The 22,745-nt window shown below is 41.1% G+C and overlaps 1 protein-coding gene and 1 long non-coding RNA gene across 2 annotated transcripts; one reads left to right on the top strand and one right to left on the bottom strand.

The window, feature by feature from the left end:
• Positions 1 to 116: 116 nt before the first annotated feature.
• On the top strand, positions 117 to 5,609 carry LOC124285616 (60S acidic ribosomal protein P1-like). Its single transcript, XM_046721879.1, is given in 5 exon segments — positions 117 to 322; positions 536 to 596; positions 4,705 to 4,740; positions 4,743 to 4,829; positions 5,497 to 5,609. Coding segments are annotated over 5 exon segments (327 nt in total). The 5' UTR covers positions 117 to 250; the 3' UTR covers positions 5,568 to 5,609.
• A 3,425-nt stretch (positions 5,610 to 9,034) lies between these two features.
• On the bottom strand, positions 9,035 to 12,075 carry LOC124285604. Its single transcript, XR_006900848.1, has 3 exons — positions 12,005 to 12,075; positions 11,531 to 11,584; positions 9,035 to 9,212 (listed from the first exon to the last, which is right to left on the bottom strand). It is a non-coding gene; the product is annotated as an uncharacterized LOC124285604 (long non-coding RNA).
• Positions 12,076 to 22,745: the final 10,670 nt, after the last annotated feature.

Below are 22,745 nucleotides of genomic sequence, written 5' to 3'. Positions count from 1 at the left end.
TTCACACAAAAAACATTTATTGTGAATGATCATATTTTCCAAATGTGTATACAGTTTTATAATGATAACTCTATTCTGTAACGAAGATTAATGTCGTAAAGGCGGAAGTTATTGCACCAGATATGAGCAACTTCCTTTCCAGCGCCATCACATTGTGAAAGTGCACGGTTCTCTACGAGCTAAGGCCAATCCGGCGACTTGCACTCTTCGCAATAAGCATCCATTGCTAAAAACACGAATATAAATCACAATGGCTTCTAAAGATGAACTTGCCTGTGTTTATGCCGCCCTTATCCTCGCCGACGACCAAGTAGCGATCACTGTAAGTACGGATATCGACACGTGAAAATTTCTGCTGGTTCGTGAAATAACCGTCGGATTAACACGATAAACAAGCCACCACTGAGGAAGACAAGTCTGATAACGAACTTATGGTGGTTGGAAACTGTCAAACGTTTTGGTAACTGATGAAATTACAGCGTGTTAATAACGTGAACAGGAATAGTCTTATACCGAGGTCTTTTCTTGTTTTCAGGCAGACAAGATTACCACTATCCTGAAGTCTGCAAGTGTTTCTGTTGAACCTTACTGGCCAGGTAAATGTATAATTGATCATAATCATCGAATTACTTGTCATTTGGTCACATTCACTCATTCCATGCAATATGTTATCACCATAATGTGTAATGCACTTACAGAAGGCTAAATTCGTGCAATTTACCCATTCACAATGGAATTAGAAGCCATGGCAATAGTGTTCAACAAATTGAGTTCAGATAGTACTTATATTGCAGAACACATTCACAACATGTTCATAAATAAATTGAATGTCTATTCTTTCAATAAGTACTATCTGCACTCAATTTGTTGAACACTACCTCCTTGGGAATGGGTAAAATGCAAGAATTGACCCGTATGTCAGTGCATTACACATTATGGTGATAACATATTGCATGGAATGAGTGAATGTGACCAAAAGTACTTCCGAAGAGTTGCAATGACCATACGACTAAATACACAAACAATTTCACGACAACACATCCAGATGCGATACAAAACAAGGATAGACCTTATTTATTGATCAATACGCAACAGATTCAGAATTCGAGCGACGGATAAATGTGTCCCACACTGGGCTTGCATAGTTTTTGTTTATTCGCCTAACGGTAGTGGAAAACAAAAAATACACGTGTAACGAAAGTACTATTTCCAAACCGAAGTCATGCAATCGTCAAGTTCAGCTGTTCGCAAGTGGGACTCCAAGTTTTGGGTATATTTTCAGTTTTCAGGTGTGTTATATTGTCTCCCAAGTGTAACTGTCCATAGGGTTAGGTAGTTTAGCAGCTCATATATCACAAACGCTCGGGTTTGTGGTGCAAGTCGCTTCAAATATGGGTAAGACGATTCCAGTCGTGTGTAGCAATGCCATGACCGCAGTGCGGAAAGTTGTTCTTAAAGGGCCTCTTCCATTTATGTGCTATTATAGCTCGATCGACCTATAGGCATATAGCTCGTTTGAAGTACTATAGCTCCATCTAACTATTATAGGTCGTTTTGCGGTTCTCCCCGACCTGATAATGACCTAATCAGTGTTTTACTTCGTTGTTTAATGTGACACGCGGTATTTACCAGTAATATGACAGATCAGTAAATGTTCGATTCTTCATTACCCGTGAAGATCTGTGTTAGAATATTGCTCTTCAGTAACCCATGCCTTGTAAGAGGCTGGCTAACGGGATTGGGTGGTCAGCCTCGTTGATTTGGTTGACACATGTCATCGGTTCCCAATTGCGCAGATCGATGCTCATGCCTTTGATCACTGGATTGTCTGGTCCAGACTCGATTATTTACAGACGCTGCCATATAGCTGGAATATTGCTGAGTGTGGCATGAAACTAAACTCACTCACTCACTCGATTCTTCACTAATGGTTAACATGAGCATCTATCTTCGCAACTCAGACCCAATAACTTTTTTCAGCCAAGTCAGTGATCCTGACCATCCGATCCTGGTGCTCAATTCTTATGACAATAATGTGTCGGTGAAGATAGTTCCAACCTGGATCCACCAGTGTTTGAAAAAATCGTATATAATACATGTAACGTAGCACAACATGGATAGGCACCACAGGTTGTAACCAGCAAGTTGAAAGTTCAGTTCTGACATATAGTTTAAGCAAAATATTGAGATTGTGTTAGAAAACAATTAGTTGTCAGGATTTTCACCAGTCTTGCATTAGTGTTTTTGAATTTTTTACCAGACCCCTTTCAAGGATTGAACTTGCATTGCCTTTAGGCAATCAAGTTAATCCAATAAGCCAACACATTCACATTAAACAAACCACAATTATTTAGTTTGTTTACACGAGTGATCGTCACACTTGTGTTCACCTTTACGTAAAAAGTGGGGGCTGTTTTTCCCCTAAAGTTGATAGAAATTGCCCAGAATTGCTTCAAATTACTTCTGATTAATTTGCAATTCATTAACTTTGAACTTGAAAATCCCGGAGGATTATAAATAAATGCCCTATCCTAGTGATGGTAAAGGAATGCTGCAGTAATCACTTTGAAGGGATGTTTGATCAGAAAGGGGCATTCCAGGGCTGAGAAATTATGGTAACCCTTTACCTACTGATCTAACCATAGAGACTTGAAGAGGCACTTGATATCTTTAAAGTGGGGTACCTGGTCCAGTTGGCACGGATCTTTGCCTAGTGTAGTGTGCGATTGCCAATATGTAATTGACTTCTCTGACTATTGCTCATCGATTCCCGGAACACTAATGTGTTACTGGCTTTGCCATGAGCAAAGATTACTGCTTTCTCATCGGATAACAGTGACACTATTGTTGTGTAATCTGTACTAGAGGAGGCTACAGGCTAACCGTTGGTCAATAAAGTTTTTGATTACCCACGATACAGATGGATAATAATGCAGAGATTTTACATTAACTTGTTTGAGACAGTCCTTAAGATTGATAAGATAATGCTTTCTTATCCCAACGGAAATTTGCTGTGCACAGTTATACATTAACATTGAAAACACATACAATACAACAAAAGATACACATACACAAGACCACAAAAACACCATAACATGTTAAATATCACTAAAAAAAGCTGGCAACAATGCCCAATATATGAGGTAAGATAAATGATGAATAAATAACATATTTAACATTTAAATATAAGGTGGCGACATTAAAATTATGCTGAGGCTCATAAGGACTAAAATATATATTACAATAACAGTTAGAAACAATTGATAAAATATTTTAGATTGATTAACTAAGTATTGAAGAATAAACTGTGTCCATACAATTTGATGTAGTTTTTTTATGGGTTTGTGAGCATCTAACCCCCCATTGATTGCCCATGGGTTACACCTGAATGATAAATGTCTGCCCGATTTTCTTGTTTGCGACATGCAGCATTTTAATATTTCCTCACAGATGAAGCTGACATGCTCGGATATATTTGGAATACTGTTCAAACTGGCTTTGAACCCAACTCGCTCGTAACTAAATTGTGGGTTCACCAAGATTGTCATATTGAACCTGGACAATGAATGTAATTTATAGATGACCTAAACTCCCACATGAACGTGATGGTGATGAAAATGTAGGTAAATATTTAAAAAATGGTCCTGAAGGTTAATGTTTGGAACAATTAATTAATTGGCTTCTCTGACAATTGCTCATCGATTCCCGGAACACTAATGTGTTACTGGCTTTGCCATGAGCAAAGATTACTGCTTTCTCATCGGATAACAGTGACACTATTGTAGTGTATTCTGTACTAGAGAAGGCCACAGACTGAGTATTAGTCTAATTACAGTTTTAATCGCCTCAATACAGATGGATAGTAATACAGTGATTTACAATAACTTGTTTTGTATTTCCTCACAGATTAGGCTGACATGCTCAGATATGTTTGGAATACTTTTCTAAGTGGCCTTGAAAATACAACTAACTTGTAACTAAATTGTTGGGTCACTTAGATTGTCATAGCTGAAAGATCTTAAAATATCCTGTTGGCATGTTAATCCTAGGTAATCTAGGCACTAACAACTTACACCATGTTGGATTAATTAGTATTAGTGAAGAATCTAACCACACTCTTATGTATTTTGTTATTTATTTGGGATTAATTGTTTAATTTGAGACCGCCTCCGTGGTGTAGTGGTTAGAGCGTCCGCCATACCTAAAGAAAATTTGGTACTTGTTGGTCCCTGTTCATGGAGGTCGTGGGTAGAATATGGTCTTCAGATCCCCATGTGCTTGCCATAAAACCTTAATTATCTTGTCGTGAAGAGTGCTAACCTAAAGGTTGACACATGTCATAAAATTTCGATGTCATGTTGTTGGTCACTGGATTGTCTGGTCCAGACTCGACATTCACGACATTAAAACTGGTCTGGCACATTAATGGGTACGAGAAGGACTAGTCGGCTTGGAGTCAGTATAATGTGTCTGAGTGGGGTATTCATGCTTCATTGTGGCATGGTATCTCAGTGGGCTAGCACTATAAAACCAGCTTAAGTCTGGGCTAGTACAAGCAGCCGCACATACACATGCATGCACGTCGTCATATGAGCGAAATATTCTCAAGCACGACAAACCCAATTTCACCTCACCTCTTTAGTTTGATTGGCATACATGCTGCTAAATTCCATATATTCTCTCAATGTTTCTGCTTGGTTCCAGGTCTATTTTCCAAGGCCTTGGATGGTGTCAATGTGAAGAACTCATCACCAACATTGGTAGCTCAGCTGGTGCTGCCCCTGCTGGAGGTGCTGCCCCTGAGGCTGCCGACGCCCCTGCTGCTGCTGGTAAGGGGGACAGATAATGTAGTCTTGTGTGTGTGTACGGGATGGGGAGGGGTGGAGATATGGGTTAGGCTAAGGTCCATTGCTTGTCATGAGAGCAGCTAAACTGGACTTGATTTCGCTTTCAGACTTGGTAAATTGGTGGAAGGGTCCCAACTTTTTTAGTTGGGGGAAGAAGTGCCGTCAGCAACTTTCTGACTCGTTTTTAATTTAGGCCAAGTGGTTGTGGTTCCTATTACACCTCTGTAAAATTAAGGCTAGGTAGGTGGGATTTTTAAAAAGAAAAATAACCCCAAAAATCAAAGAAAAGTATAAACATTCAACCAAGCTGTTGGCCATTATGTCAACTTTCTCTGTCAGAATGACCAATGTCCATCTTTGTCAGCGAGAAACAATGTTATCTGAAAGCTTACGTTATTCATACCGCTTAAAAATAATAGGGTTGGCACCAGAATTCAAGGGTCGGGTGGGTAATCGAAACCACATCATTTTTGTTGTTGTTAGGTCTTGATATTAAAATTAACCTAGGAGGAATCATTCAGTAGTAATGTAAAATGTTTATTTGGGATGCTGTTTTAATCTGAGGTCGACGTGTTATTACTCAGATCAAATGAAGATTCAATTAAATGTCTTTTTCTAAGTTTGTGATATATTTCCATTGTTGTTGCAGACAAGAAAGAAGCAAAGAAGGAGGAGTCCGAGTCAGAGGATGAAGACATGGGCTTTGGTCTCTTTGACTAAAACCACCAAGTGCTGTAAATAAAGTCCATGTCTTAAACAACATAATTTTGTCATCTTGTTTATTATAAACATTTACATGCCTGGATGAGTTACAAACTGAGAGGCACTGTGGTCTTCCAAGTGGCACTTTTGCAGTTTGGTAGTTAAGAGTGGAAGGGCCAGATCTGATGTTGCATTAATAGTTAATGGTTCAATCACGGAATGGTCTTTGGACAACTCTTTGTAGGTCTGTCTTAAACGTATGAGGATTGAAGTTGCCTTGAGATACTGCTTACTTTGTGGTGTTTTTTTCGGAACGGGGGGCTGTATTCAGCGGCGTCCGTACGTCCCAATTCTTGTTAACGTTAAATCTCATGAACTGTTGTACCCCATTTCTTCAAATTTGGCGACAGCCTACATTGGGGGATTACGCAGACACCAGTTTATTTGGGTGACCTTGACCTTATCTTCAAGGTCACTACGACATTTTGACAGCTTTTCAAACTTATTTAAACGCGATATCTCATAAAACATTGCACCCAATGTTTTCAATTATGTTGACAGCCTACATTTGCTGAATATGCAGACACCAGTCATTTCAGGCATCTTATATGTGACCAAAAAATAAAAAGTAAATATAGATATTCCATTCTTTAGCGGCGGGGGACATTGCATATCAGTGGCAAACACTTGTTTTAACACTGCATTCAACAAAATTAAATCTCTGACAAAGCCTTTAAATTATGGAATCTAGACCAGATAAGCCTTTTGTTGATTTTTGTGAAAAGCTATCTACAAGTGTGGCCATGCCATCAACCAAGTCCCTAGCCTGACTACTCCGCTGCTTCATGAGGTGACCTGGTTCCCATAGTTTGACAATTTTGAGTAAAGTAGCATCCCTGTTAGTAAAAGCACTGGTAGGGAACTTGGTCACAGTGAGAGTGGCGTCTGTGTGAATTTTGTGGCGGGAACTTTGCGATATGTCAGTCTTTGTGATTTTAGCATCAGCAAGGGAAGGGTAAGGTACAGTAAATGGCCTGTATGCATACAAAATGAATGTAACAAGAGTTGAATTCACATTTACTTACATTTGGTTTCCATCAGTAACCAGTAAATATGATGTTCATATGGCGACCGATAATCATGTAAAACCATTGTCACGAAATTAATCTTTTTTGATAAATAGTCTGTATATTGTGATAAATGACCCCATAAAGAAGTGTTGAAATAACAGGCGCATAACAAGCCAATTTTTTTGGTGTAAGCCCGGGGCGGTGGGGTAGCCTAGTGGTTAAAGCGTTGGCTCGTCATGCCGAAGACCCGGGTTCGAATCCCCACATCGGTACAATGTGTGAAGCTCATTTCTGGTGTTCCCTGCCGTGATGTTGCTGGAATATTGCTAAAAGCGGCGTAAAACCAAACTCAGTCAGTCGTGTAAGCCCAATAGGTTGCAAAGCTATATATTTAGATAGTATTGAGGGCTTGCCCAACCTTTTAAGAAAAAAAAACTTGTGTAAGCCCAGGCTATTTTTTATGATGTTAGCTACGCCCCTGAAATAATGCAATGAGTTCTGATTAGTGTTAATCACCCTTCATCATAATGTATGTGCTCTTTTATCAGCGAAAAAAAGCGTACATATCAATTTCCATGGATGGTCTTTGCAAAGACATATACGTCCTTGGTCTTTGTGATGTAACGGAAAATCCACGCATTGTCACAGGTAATTCCCAATCACAAAATGGAGTAGACGGGGTATGATTCTTCCAATCTGGACAGTGAATCGGATTTGGATGCGTCTTAGAACATATCTGAAACATCACCGCCATTGAAACATTGCCGTGGCCCGCAAGGAGCCCCGACATGAACCCCATCAAACATTACGATGGCCCGCAAGGAGCCCCGACATGAACCCCATCAAACATTACGATGGCCCGCAAGGAGCCCCGACATGAACCCCATCAAACATTTTGGGGACTGTCTGGGGCGCCAGGTTTGAGTTAGAGATCCTCCTGTTAAAATTCTGCAGGATTTGACGCATGCTGCCATTCTATGAGGAATGATAAAGGATTCCAATGCTGAGAATTCGACGCTTGATTGGCAGTTTGAGGAGGAGACTGGCAGATGTTATCTGTGTGAGGGGTGGAAACACCAAGTGTTGACTTGATCACCAATTCACTGTCCAGATTGGATGAATCATACCCAGTCTACTTATATAAATGGATATTTTCCAAATGGATAGTTCTGGTCCCGGGAGACAAATCTTGTATTGTACGATTTACGGTAGTATGTGGTGTGACAAGATTCTGTTAAGGACAAGCACTGACAGACCGACAAGGAAACTCAGGACTCTCTCCCCAGGAGCCAGGTACTATAGATTCTATGACAAACGGATAACAGACAGCCTTCGCTGATGTCAGTGTTTCCAAGCACACCACACAGGTGATGCTGAATTCAAGTTTGTATGCTTATCCAGATGTCCTTAAACCCTTTCAACGACTTTCCTCGAATTTGACTTAGTTAATAAATAGCTCTAACTTTGGATGATATGATACTGCTCGCGAGAAGTGATCTGCACTATCATAAGGAACAACCAGGACACCTGAAATATGATTTAAGATATTTTGTTGACTAATACTGACATAACATATGTTTTTGCATTCTTTGAACAATTAAACACAGTACAAAAAATAGTACAAGAACAACAAGAATTTGTGTTCAAAATAAATATTTTTCATGTAAATGTTCATTTGTGTCCCTTAACCTAAACTTTCCCGTGAATTGCGCTAACTGACTGGAAGAATAACAAACTAACATAAATACATAACAATTTTACAAAAATAATGCATAAATTTTTTCTGGATAAAACTTTGTTGCATGTTCACCAACGAAATGCAAAGAATAGCTAATATTATATGGTATATGAGTTTCATGCAAATGTTCATAAAGATGGTTACAACATAGCAACAACAACAAGGTTTTTCTTCAAGGTAAAGTTCCAGTTCATTGGGCTAGTTCAACCACATCCTCTTCACTCCTCCCACGCCCTCCCTCCTGTGCCTCTCACACTTCCTCCTGCGTCTTGGGGAAGCTCCTGGAAGCTCAGCTTTTTACCGGCCCTCTACCGACCACCCCCTCCTGTCTGGGGGAGGCTCCTGGGTGGTCAGCTTGGCTTCCTCAGCCTGGCCCTTTACCGACCACCCCCTCCTGTACGCCCTGCCAGACTATTCCTCCTCCTCCAGCTGGTAGGGTGCCTCCAGTACCAGATCCCCAACAGGACTAATGTCGGCCCACAGGGCACCTGCTGGTACATTGAAGGCATCCTCCCAGCTGAGGCTATCAATCTCACTCTCATCTTCTCCTTCCATCCATGGGGGTAGCCCGTACAGTGGGTTATATTGCACCCCCCCCCCTGGGACCAGGCATCTCCTGTCGCCTCGCACCACAGGCTCCCAGGAGGGAGACACCACTCAGGGTCGTACAGAAGGGTGGGGTGCAGATCTTGGGCGTCAGGACGAGGCTCTGAGTGCTCAGCTTGGGTTCCTGAGCTTCATGTTTGACATCTCCCGGGCGTGTGTCCTTGGATTTTGATTTCCCACGGAAATATCTCCGTCTGACAGATGACCCTCCAAATGCTTTCAAGAGATGGTATGTTATTCCAGCAACACCTGAAACAAGAGTTATAATGCGTAAGCTACACGACTGAGGAGTTGTGTCCCTTATCTGTTACAGCATCCACTGTGTTACACACGTTTAAGGCCCATTGTTGGCCTTGACTCCAACTTAAACACAACCCGCACCCTTGGCCATAACTTGCTTTACTGTTGTATAATCCGTCAGCCATCATACCGACTCCAGGGTTTTCACAATTATGTTCTATTAAACACACAAGTGCGCGACTGGGTTGGTCATTTATGGAAATTGTTTTATGATTTAACTGAAAATACCAATTTTGTAATGCATTGTTTATATTGTCTTCATTGTTATGACATAGTATTTTTGTGACCTTTGACAAGTCACAGTAACTGGGGTTAATTTCAGGCGGACCCGTGAAGATCCAGGTTTGAATTGGTCTTCAGCAATCTATGCTTGTCGCAAAAGGCGATTAACAGGATCAGGTAGTCAGGCTCGCTGACTTGCTTGACGCATGTCATCGTGTCTTAATTGCGTAGATCGTTGCTCATGCTGTTGATCACTGAATTGTCTGTTCTAGACTCGTTTATTTACAGACCGTGGCCATATAGCGTAGAGTCCTGCGTTAAACAACCAACTAATATCAGGCAGTTTCACGTCTCCAAACAATGACAAAATGCATGTCGGACATGTTTTGTGAATGCATGACCCAAAATGATGGCCAACTGACTGTAAACGTAAGATCTGCATCACTTCGACGTTTCCTCAACAACACGTCGTGGTGAGTTAGTAAGTTGAGTTTTACGCCACACTCAACAATATTCCAGCTATATGGCGGCGGTCTGTAAATAATCGAGTCTGGACCAGGCAATCCAGTGATTAACAGCACGAGCATTGATTTACGCAGTTGGGATACGATGACACGTTATGCATGAGCATCGATCTGCGCAATGTGTCAACCAAGTCAGTGAGCCTGACCACCCGATCCCATTAGTCGCCTCTTACGACAAGCATGGGTTACTGAAGGTTCATTCTAACCCGGACTTTCACGGGTACACGTCGTGGTGTAACTGTTAAACTGTTCAAAGTGTCTAACCTAACTCATCTAATGTTATATTGTAATACCCAAGGTACAAAGGTATAGATTCGAAATTTTGGAGTGATGATCATAAGTAAATGGACACACTACTTACTTACAATTACACGACACGTTGACCACTTTTCAAACTTATGTAAACGCGATATCTCATAACACATTGCACCCAATGTCTTCAATTATGTCAACAGCCTACACTGGGTGATTATGCAGACACCAGTGATTTCAGGCATCTTGTATGTGAGCTAAAAATAAAAAGTAGTAAATAATGTTATGAATATTTCATTCTTTAGCGGCGGGGGACATTGCCATATTAGTGGCAAACATTTGTCTTTGAGTCTATCAGCCATCATACTGACTCCTGGGTTTTCACAATTATGTTCCATTAAAAACACAAGTGCGCAACAGGGTTGGTCATTTATCGAGAAATTTTCATTGACTTAACTGTTACACACGTTTAAGGCCCATTGTTGCCTTTGACTCCAACTTAAACACAACCCGCACCCTTGGCCATAACTTGCTTTACTGTTGTATAATCCGTCAGCCATCATACTGACTCCAGGGTTTTCACAATTATGTTCCATTAAACACACAAGTGCGCGACTGGGTTGGTCATTTATGGAAAAATGTTCATTGATTTAACTAAAAATACCAATTTTGTAATGCATTATTTTTTATTTTCTTCATTGTTATTACATAGTATTTTTGTGACCTTTGACAAGGCACAGTAACTGGGGTTAATTTTAGGCGGACCCGTGAAGATCTGGATTAGAATTGGTCTTCAGCTTGTCGTCAAAAGGCGAGAACAGGATCGGGTAGTCAGACTCGCTGACTTGGTTGACGCATGACACCGTGTCTTAATTGCGTTGATCGATGCTCATGCTGTTCATCACTGAATTGTCTGGTGTAGATTATTTACAGACCACAGCCATATAGCTGGAATACTGCTGTGTCCGGCGTTAAACATTAAACCAAGCAACTAATATAAGGCGGTTTCACGTCTCCAAACAATGACATAATGTATGTCAGACATGTTCTGTGAATGTATGACCCAAATGATGGCCTACTGACTGTAAACGTCAAAGATCTGCATCACTTCGACGTTTCCTCCATAATACGTCGTGGTGTAACTGTTAAACTGTTTAAAGTTCCAACCTAACTCGTCTAACGGTATATTGTAATACCCAAGGTACTAAGGTATAGATTCCAAATTGTGCTGTGATGATCATAAGCATTTTGACAGGACGCATTACTTACACAAGAACGTAGCCCCACCAGTGAAGAAACCTTTGGCAAATCCAGAGTTCAGTTCTGCAGAAAACACACAAGAGCTTATAAACACTGCACTGTTGTAAACAAATGTCAATTACATACATCTTCTATTCAGCTAATTTTCCGGGCACATAAGTCTCGGTTATATGGTTTCCGCGAACATTTAAAGAGATTAAACACGAATGTATCATTATGTCTAAAGTTTTGAAGCTTTATTGTGATAGAGCTGTTCTCCGGGATGTAGTATTCCCTCTGTCAAGCCAGGATTCTAATTCACTACTCTTCAATCAGGTCAATGTAGGAGACCGGCTTTTGCCATGTGAAGAAGTAGATCGTCTTTCCCTGCACACGAGGGCCGTTCTATTATTTCTAAAACTCCCCGCTAGACCTGACCCGAAACAGATGTCAGCTCTTAATAGACAACATTCACTCAAATGTAGATATGAGTAGATAACTTACTGAGATCGACTTCGGCGTTTTGAACCACAGAGTGGGGCAGGGTAGAAAGTATGGACCTGGAAACATACAACTGAAACTTGAAACTTATCTATACTTATGTACATATGTTTTTCAAAACGTAAATGTTATTCACGCACGCACGCACACGCACACTAAATAATGGAGATATATATAAATACATAAGTTATTCATAGAAGCGCGACTGTTTCCCCACATTTTTATACAAATCTAAAATTATATCTGCATCATCTGATACATCTTTACAGTATTTTACCCTGCTTCTTGTAGTGTTCTGTCAACAGCGACATCTCCACCACGCACACACTGCAGCGGCAACGCACACGCATTCTGTAAAGCACTAAGCCAGCCCATCTTCACGGCATTCAATGAGGCAAATGATTGTTAAAGCGTCACGTGACGCTGTCTGTGACGTCATAGTAGCAACGACACATTTGATGACGATGGTGGCAAACTCCTCACAACGACGGAAAGTGCGGAGCTCTCTGTATGTGGGATATCAGGAAAGGGGTTTCGTGCATGGAATAGTGGTGATAAAAATGAATTCTACTATTTAGTTTAGATAAAAACGTAAACAATATCTTAAAATTATGTCATATGCCTGTCGGTTCGTTTCTTTCCAAGATGAAGTCAAACCCCAGCTAGTTTCTTTCAGACCTGGGTTTACGGGTAACTCAAGTCCAAATGAATGCATTGTCAGTTTGGTAAACAATTGTTCAGTGTGAGTTTGTAACTTTCAGGTTTTTGTGAAATTTTCATGATATCAAGTATATCTTTCAAGACGCTTTAAATTCCAACATGTTTATTTAGACAGTTCACGACACCAATCATAGTTCCCCAAGCACAAAGTTCTCTCGTTAGAACCGCGTTAGGAAACTGTGCTTATCTGCACTGCTGTAGCCGGGGTATGAAACTCCCCAAAAGTTTCAGCCAAACCACAGGGCTGGTTAAATGTAAAACTTGCCAGACTTGACCAAAACTTACCTGCCAACAAAATATCTTCATTTACAATAACTTCGACTACATGTGCTTTAGACCCTGCACCAACACAGCTTGTTTTGGATCATGTGGATATTCTCCTCCCAACTATCAACTAAGTTTAGTAAACAAGAGCCTTGAATCTGGAAGATTTCCCACAATCTTCCGAACTGCAGTGGTTAAGCCTCTCTTGAAGGAGGACAACATGGACTCAGATAATTTTAAGAACTTTCCACCCGTATCAAATCTCTCCTTTTATCTAAAGTGATTGAGAAAGCTGTCAATATCTGGCTGAAGGCACTTCTTTCATATAACCATCTCGGGGCATTTCAGTCCGCGTATCGCCAGTTCCACAGCACAGAAACTACACTTTTGAGAGTTGTAGACGATCTTCAATGTGCGGTAGACGAAGGTGATGCAGCAGCTTTGCTGTTACTTGACCTCTCATCTGCTTTCGACACCATAGACCATGGTCTCCTGCTGATGGGATTTCGATATCACTATGGTATCAAGGACTCGGTCTTACATTGGGTCTCCTCGTACCTCCAAGACAGAACACTGTTCATACTGATAGGCGATGCCAGATCAAGTAACATTACACTTGAGCATGGAGTGTCTCATGGGTCTGTACTTGGTCCTGTGCTGTTTGTCCTCTACACTGGCAGTATATCTAACATCATTTCCAAACACTGTCTACAGCATAAATTCTTATGCAGATGATACACCTCTTTTCATCCGGAGAGTTCTGGTCAAGCGCTAGTCAAACTCTCAGACTGTACAGGCGTTCTGAAGTCTTGTATGACTGCAAATAGACTAAAACTTAATGATGATAAAACAGAGGCTCTCTTAGTTGGAACTAAACAGCAACACAGAAAGTCAGATGTTGAATCTATTGCTGTTTCAAACTCAGAAATTACACTATCACACTCAGTGAAGGATCTGGGAATACCCTTAGACACCAGCCTGTCTATGGAAGCCCAGGTAAATAACCTGTGCAGAACATGCTACTCTAATCTTAGAGTGATTGGCAGTTTCCGTCCTCTTATCAACACATAATCTATCTGCTCATTCCCTTGTCCGAGCACTCATTCTCAGCAGGCTAGATTACTGCAACAGTCTCTATATTGGCCTCTCTGACATCCTACTTGACAGACTACAAAAAGTCCAAAATACAGCCTCCCGCATCGTCAGCCGCACTTCTAAACACAGCCGCATTACTCCAGTTCTAAAGCAGCTCCACTGGTTACCCGTGAGAGCCAGGGTCCAATTCAAGACGCTGTGCCTCACATACAAGTCCCTTCATGGCCAGACTCCACCTTGCATTGCAGACCTGACCAACCCCTACAGTCCAGCCCGCGTACTTCGCTCACAGCACAAAACTTTCTCACAGTGTCTAACTACAAACCTAAAACCTTTGGCTACAGAACTTTCTCCTACTCTTCCCCTGTCATGCGGAGCTCTCTCCCCTTTGACCTCAAACACTCTGAATCTCTGGATTCTTTTAAATAAAATGTCAAAAACCTTACCTCTTTGCTCAATATTATCATCAATAGCCTAAATTGTTTATGCATTATGCATCTATTCATTGTAGTTCTTAAATCTGTATATATTATGTATATATTTTTATTAAGCCCTCTGAGTATGCTTACGAGCGTGGATATGTGCGCGTTATAGATATGCACTATTATTATTATTATTATGTTTTACAGATTAAAGATAGTATGCAGCAGAAAGGGTTCGGGTGATCCTGGCACAGTCAGGCTGGTAAGGCTCATCATCAGCTCAGGGCCCTTGCCCCCCTCTACAAGGAGCCCAGACAGCGAATGGGACTTCTCCCAGGAAACGCTGCCTAGTCGAACCCACCAAGAACTTTCTGGAGAATATGAAGGCTCCCCAACACTTCAGCCTTCTGCATTACCCAGAGTGTTAGAAGGGCTGTACTCCCGGTGGAGAACCCGGGCACTCTCCTGATCTGCGCCAAGAGATCAGGAGGTACCAAACCAAGGGCACCGAGAACAATGGGGAGCCTGGCGACAGTGTACTTGGGATGCAAGCGAGACGTTTCAAAGGCGAGGTCAGCATATTTATCATGCTTTTCCTGAATCTTGCCAATCACATTGGTGTCAAAAGGGACAGAAAATTCAATGATGTAAATAAATTCATTGGCTTTATCAAAAAGGACAAGATCAGGTTTGTTGGCTGGAATTCTTCTGAGGCTGTATATGGGCCTATTCCAGAGAAGTTTGAAAGCATCATTTTCCATGACGCCCTGGACATGTTCAGGGTCGTACCATGGATGGACCTCGGAGTCAAAGCCACAGGCATGTCGGAGACGGTAGTAAAAGCAACGAGCCATGCCATCATGTCGTTTAAGATATGCTGTTTGTGCCAAGGAAGGGCATCCACTGACAAGGTGTTGGACAGTCTCCGTGAATTCATTGCAAAGTCGACATTTCATATTGATATTTTCTTTAAGAATCACATTTAGGCGATTGCGAATGGGAAGTAACTGGTCCTGAGCAGCAAAAAGGAAGCCCTCAGTTTCACATTTAAGACCAGCCGACTTCATCCAGGTGAAGGGGTCGGTTGGATTGCTATTCTGTTCCACACACTTCATGTACACACAATGCAATGGTTTCTCACAAAGCTTCTCCACAAATGACCGACTCTGAACAGACTTGGTGAATAACTTCACCTGGCAGCTTTACTCCCATTGCTGTACCGTCCAGCACTACATCGCCATCAGCAAGTATGGAATTATTTATCATTATTATAGTATATTTATATAGCGCACATATCCACACAACTGGTGCATGCTCAACTGACTGACTGACTGAATTTGGTTTTACGCCGCTTTTAGCAATATTCCAGCAACATCACGGCGGGGGACACCAGAAATGGTGCATGCTCAAGGCGCTGGTATTTTTTCCCTCGATCATTGGATGTCAATCTCAACGGCACATCTTATTATCAATCTCAACTTCCTGGGGAGTACACAACTCTTGCTGCCACTAGGCGCACCGAGCTATTATGGCTTTCCCACCCTTACGAGGTACCCATTCACAGCTGGGTGGACTGGGACACATAGTCACAGTATTTTGTCCAAGTTCACTGCACGTTGATGTACCCGCAACTAGGTGTTTGCACGTATTCATGTGGCCACCATCTGGTCATATACCAACGGATTCGTGGGTTCCTTTAAGTGCACAGGGTTGTGTACTGTACACTAGGGGTTGTGACAACACAGAAAGCGTCTGCACACAAAGCTGACTCCAAGGTTTTTACACCCGGTCACAGGTGGGCTCGATCCCGGCATTTGAGCCTCGCTGAACCACTAGCCTGGCGCCTTAGCCAGCTCTCCCATCGCGCCCCCCGGCGCATCAACAACATGACTAACCCACTGTTTGCCCATAGCAATGAAGGTAGCGAAACAAGCCGAAACTTGATCCGAACTTTAAGTGGAATATCTAAATGGAAATGTTCCTGACAAATGGTATTCACATTTGCCATTATTGACAAATGGTATATTTGTTATTATTGTTATTATTAGATTTCAACGAATCCCATTGTAGTTGACACTCCAGGTTATTTCCAAATGGATAGTTCTGGTCCAGGTGACAAATCTTGTACGATCTACGGTAGTATGTGGTGCGACAAGATTCTGTTCAGGACAAACACTGACGGACCGACAAGGAGTCTCCCCAGGTTCTATAGATTCTCTGATAAAAGGAGAACCAAGCATACAGCCTTTGCTGATGTCAGTGTTTCCAGGCAAAACACACAGGTTATGCTGAATTATAGTTTGTATGCTATCCAGATGTCCCTTAACCTTTTCAATTACTTTCCCGGAATCTGAATTGGTTAATAAATAGCTCTGGATGATATGAAACTAACTGAACGCGACAAGTGATCTGCACTACCACAAGGAACAATCAAGACACCAGAAACGTGATTGAAGATATTTTATTGACTAATACTAACATAACAACATATGTTTTGGGCATTCTTTGAACAATTAAACACAGTACAAAAATAATGCAAGAGCAACCAGACAAAATAATATTTTTTTCATGGATTTGTATAAACTTTGTGTGCACCACTGGAAGAATAACAAAACAAAATACATATTTTTCATAAATTTCTGTAAACTTTGTTGATGTTCACCAACGAAATGCAAAGAATAGCTAATATTTTTGGTATATGAGTTTCATGTAAATGTTCATAAAGATGGTTGCAACATAGCAACAACAACAAGGTTTTTCTTCAAGGTAAAGTTCCAGTTCATTGGGCTAGTTCTACCACATCCTCTTCACTCCTCCCACGCCCTCCCTCCTGTGCCTCTCACACTTCCTCCTACGTCTTGGGGAAGCTCCTGGAAGCTCAGCTTGGCTTCCTCAGCTTCTGGCCCTCTACCGACCACCCCCTCCTGTACGCCCTGCCAGACTATTCCTCCTCCTCCAGCTGGTAGGGTGCCTCCAGTACCAGATCCCCAACAGGACTAATGTCGGCCCACAGGGCACCTGCTGGTACATTGAAGGCATCCTCCCAGCTGAGGCTATCGATCTCACTCTCATCTTCTCCTTCCATCCATGGGGGTAGCCCGTACAGTGGGTTATATTGCACCCCCTCCCTCTGGGACCAGGCATCCCCTGTCACCTCGCACCACAGGCTCCCAGGGGAAGACACCACTCAGGGTCGTACAGAGGGGTGGGGTGCAGATCCTGGGCGTCAGGATGAAGCTCCTGAGTGCTCAGCTTGGGTTCCTGAGCTTCATGTTTGACATCTCCTGGGCGTGTGTCCTTGGATTTCAATTTCCCACGGAAATATCTCCGTCTGACAGACGACCCTCCAAATGCGTTCAAGAGATGGTATGTTATTCCAGCAACGCCTGAAACAAGAGTTATAATGCGTAAGCTACACGACTGAGGAGTTGTGTCCCTTATCTGTTACAGCATCCACTGTGTTACACGCGTTTAAGGCCCATTGTTGGCCTTGACTCCAACTTAAACACAACCCGCACCCTTGGCCATGACTTGCTTTACTGTTGTACAATCCGTCAGTCATCATACTGACTCCAGGGTTTTCACAATTATGTTCCATTAAACACACAAGTGCGCGACAGTGTTAGTCATTTATCGAAACTTTTTCATTGACTTAACTAAAAATACTAATTTTGTAATGCATTTTATTTTCTTCATTGTTATCACATAGTATCTTTGTGACCTTCGACAACGCACAGTAACTGGGGTTAATTTCAGGCGGACCCGTGAAGATCCAGGTTAGAATTGGTCTTCAGCAATCCATGCTTGTCGCAAAAGGCGATTAACAGGATCATGCATGTCATCGTGTCTTAATTGCGTAGATCGTTGCTCATGTTGTTGATCACTTAATTGTCTGGTCTGGACTCGTTTATTTACAGACCGTGGCCATATAGCGTAGAGTCCGGCGTTTAACAACAAACTAATATCAGGCAGTTTCACGTCTCCAAACAATGACAAAATGCATGTAGGACATGTTTTGTGAATGCATGACCCGAAATGATGGCCAACTGACTGTAAACGTAAGATCTGCATCACTTCGACGTTTCCTCAACAACACGTCGTGGTGAGTGAGTAAGTTGAGTTTTACGCCACACTCAACGATATTCAAGCTATATGGCGGCGGTCTGTAAATAATCGAGTCTGGACCAGGCAATCCAGTGATCAACAGCACGAGCATTGATTTACGCAGTTGGGATACGATGACACGTTATGCATGAGCATCGATCTGCGCAAATGGGAACCGATGACATGTGTCAACCAAGTCAGTGAGCCTGACCACCCGATCCCGTTAGTCGCCTCTTACGACAAGCATGGGTTACTGAAGGTTCATTCTAACCCGGACCTTCACGGGTACTCGTCGTGGCGTAACTGTTAAACTGTTCAAAGTGTCCAACCTAACTCATCTAATGTTATATTGTAATACCCAAGGTACAAAGGTATAGATTCGACCACTTTTCAAACTTATGTTAACGCGATATCTCATAAAACATTGCACCCAATGTCTTCAATTATGTCAACAGCCTACGCTGGGTGATTATGCAGACACCAGTGATTTCAGGGGTGTCCTCCCATTTGTGAGAACTCCCAGTTGTGAGACACATTAAGTAATGGTTCAGTGCACATAGGTGGTGTTTCCACATCCCTACAATGAAAGTGGGATCAGCCCAGCCCAGTACCCACAGGAGGCATAGTTCATTGATGAGTTGATTAATGAAATAGATTATCAAAGATTATATTTACACAGAAGAAATAGTTCATTGAATATTTTATTTATTCAGAAGAATATGTAATTATGATAACACATTTTTATTGACTATTATGAAGTTTGAAAGTCATTTTGGTTTAAACATATTTTATTATTATTCATGAAAATGAATTGGGATTGGTGAAGTATTACTGCTTATGTTAACACCGCTCCCATGCAACATAAAGTATAAAATGAAATGGAGGATGTGACGTCATCGATATTAACTATTGCATAAATATATTTTAAGTACATATAAAATATATACAGATTACATCAAATACAACTATTCTCTAAGTAGTCATAATTAGAGAGTTACAGTTGTGTGTGTCTAACAAGCTATTGTAGGAATATAAATCAATCACGAGAAGGTTGTTGAGTTAATTTCACAGTATTTCCCTGTGAAAATTTGAAGGTTGTGTCTTGATGATATAATCGTGGACGGATTCAATTATTTTCTGGTTTACACAAGGAGTAAATTCTTTGTTTCCGTTCAAAAAAATATCCACAAGAGCAACATGCACTGTCTATTAAATGTCTGTTATACTTATCGGCGTTTAGGTCTCTAGATCCGAGCCTGAGGCAGCAATAAACGATAATAACAAGAGCCATCATTAAGATCAATATAAATCTTGTTTTCGGTTTTTGTAATTAGGTTTTAAAATTCTTTGAGACTGCATGACTCTTTGGAATTTGGTAGGGCATTCCATAAATTTATTGTGTCAGGTAGAAAGGGTTTGGCATAAGGGGCATTTCGACTGTAAATTTCAGAGTTATTTCAGAGTTATTTCTTAAACTATAGCTTGTAGTTTCGGAGACGGAGTAAATCTGAGTAGGTAAATTAATTTCTTTTTGATCACGAAGTTACCTACACAAAGTGTTTAACTATTAAAGACATTTACCTGAGTATGTTAATCAATTTATCTTATAAAGTTTCATTAAGTTACCTCCACAAGATTCAGTTACATAGCAAATCAGTAATTAGCTAGGGTGAATCCATTATATCAGACAGGGGAGTATGGTGTGTTTTCGTTGTTAATTACCTACTCCACTGTCTCATACCTGGGAGTCTCACAACTGGGAGTTCTCACAAATGGGAGTAGACCATTTCAGGCATCTTGTATGTGAGCTAAAAATATAAAGTAGTAAATAATGTTATGAATATTTCATTCTTTAGCGGCGGGGGACATTGCAATATTAGTGGCAAACACTTGTTGTCTTTGAGTCTACCAGCCATCATACTGACGCCTGGGTTTTCACAATTATCTTCCATTAAAAACACAAGTGCGCAACAGGGTTGGTCATATATCGAAAATTTTTCATTGACTTAACTAAAAATACTAATTTTGTAATGCAATATTTTTTGTTTTCTTCATTGTTATTACATAGTATTTTTGTGACCTTCGACAAGGCACAGTAACTGGGGTTAATTTTAGGCGGACCCGTGAAGATCTGGGTTAGAATTGGTCTTCAGCTTGTCGTAAAAGGCGAGAACAGGATCGGGTGGTCAGGCTCGCTGACTTGGTTGACGCATGTCACCGTGTCTTAATTGCGTTGATCGATGCTCATGCTGTTCATCACTGAATTGTCTGGTGTAGATTATTTACAGACCACAGCCATATAGCTGGAATACTGCTGTGTCCGGCGTTAAACATTGAACCAACCAACTAATATAAGGCGGTTTCACGTCTCCAAACAATGACATAATGTATGTCAGACATGTTCTGTGAATGTATGACCCAAATGATGGCCTACTGACTGTAAACGTCAAAGATCTGCATCACTTCGACGTTTCCTCCATAATACGTCGTGGTGTAACTGTTAAACTGTTCAAAGTTCCAACCTAACTCGTCTAACGTTATATTGTAATACCCAAGGTACTAAGGTATAGATTCGAATATTTGGTGGAAATTATCAAAAGCATTTTGTCAGGACACATTACTTACACAAGAACGTAGCCCCACCAGTGAAGAAACCTTTGGCAAATCCAGAGTTCAGTTCTGCAGAAAACACATAAGAGGTTATAAACACTGCACTGTTGTAAACAAATGTCAATTACATACATCTTCTATTCAGCTAATTTTCCGGGCACATCAGTCTCGGTTATATGGTTTCCGCGAACATTTAAAGAGATTAAACACAAATGTATCATTATGCCTAAATTTTTGAAGCTTTATTGTGATAGAACACCCCGCTAGACCAGACCCGAAAGTTATGCCAGCTCTTAACAGACGACATTTACTCAAATGTAGATATGAGTAGATAACTTACTGAGATCGACTTCGGCGTTTTGAACCACAGAGTGGGGCAAGGTAGAAAGTATGGACCTGGAAACATACATTTTAAACTTGAAACTTATCTATACATATGTATTTCAAAATGTGAATGTTATTCACGCACGCACGCACACACACACACACACATGCACGCACAGTGACTCTAAAGATATCAATAATGGGAAAGATAAACCGAAGCATAACTGCGCCATGAACAAAGAACTGTACGATTTTTAAAATGCTTTCTGTAATACTTCATACAAGCGCAAGGGAGGATACCAATATGTGGAATATATAAAGAATGTAATAAAGAAGTTGTTCATCCATATATATTGATATCCTTCCTTACTGCTCCAACTTCTAAATGCCTTTCAAATAAGTTATTCATAGAAGCGCGACTGTTTCCCCACATTTTTATACAAATCTAAAATATATCTGCATCATCTATACATCTTTACTGTAGTTTACCCTGCTTCTTGTAGTGTTCTTTCAACAGCGACATCTCCACCACGCACACACTGCAGCGGCAACGCACACGCATTCTGTAAAGCACTAAGCCAGCCCATCTTCACGGCATTCAAGGAGGCAAATGATTGTTAAAGCGTCACGTGACGCTGTCTGTGACGTCATAGTAGTAACGACACATTTGATGACGATGGTGGCAAACTCCTCACAACGACGGAAAGTGCAGAGCTCTCTATATGGGATGGCAGGGAAGGGATCACGTGCATGCAATATTGGTTATAAAAATGAATTCTGCTATTTAATTAAATAAAACGTAAAAAATAAATAAATTATGTCATATGCCCGTGAGTTCGTTTTTTTCTGAATGACTGAGTATTTTACGCCGCTTTTAGCAATTAGCAATATCACGGCGGGGACACCATATTCCCCATGTCAACCCGTCTTCGTTTTAACCACTAGGCTACCCCACCGCCCTTTCTGAGATGAAGTCAAACCCCAGGTAGTACCTTTCAGACTGGGGTTTACGAGTACCTCAAGTCCAAATGAATGCATTGTCAGTTTGGTAAACATTTGTTCAGAGTTTGTAGCTTTCAGTTTTGGGTGACATTTTCATGATATCAAGTATATCATTCAAGATGCTTTAAATTCCAACATGTTTATTCAGACAGTTCACAACACCAATCATAGCTTCCCAAGGCAAAGTCCTAAAGGTATTTTAC

The sequence above is a fragment of the Haliotis rubra genome, unplaced genomic scaffold, assembly GCF_003918875.1.
Source record: "Haliotis rubra isolate DU_JTF1 unplaced genomic scaffold, ASM391887v1 Scf364, whole genome shotgun sequence".
NCBI classification, from domain to species: domain Eukaryota; kingdom Metazoa; phylum Mollusca; class Gastropoda; order Lepetellida; family Haliotidae; genus Haliotis; species Haliotis rubra.
The sequence above is the reverse complement of the archived record's forward strand: the minus strand, read 5'-3'. Positions and strand labels throughout refer to the sequence as shown.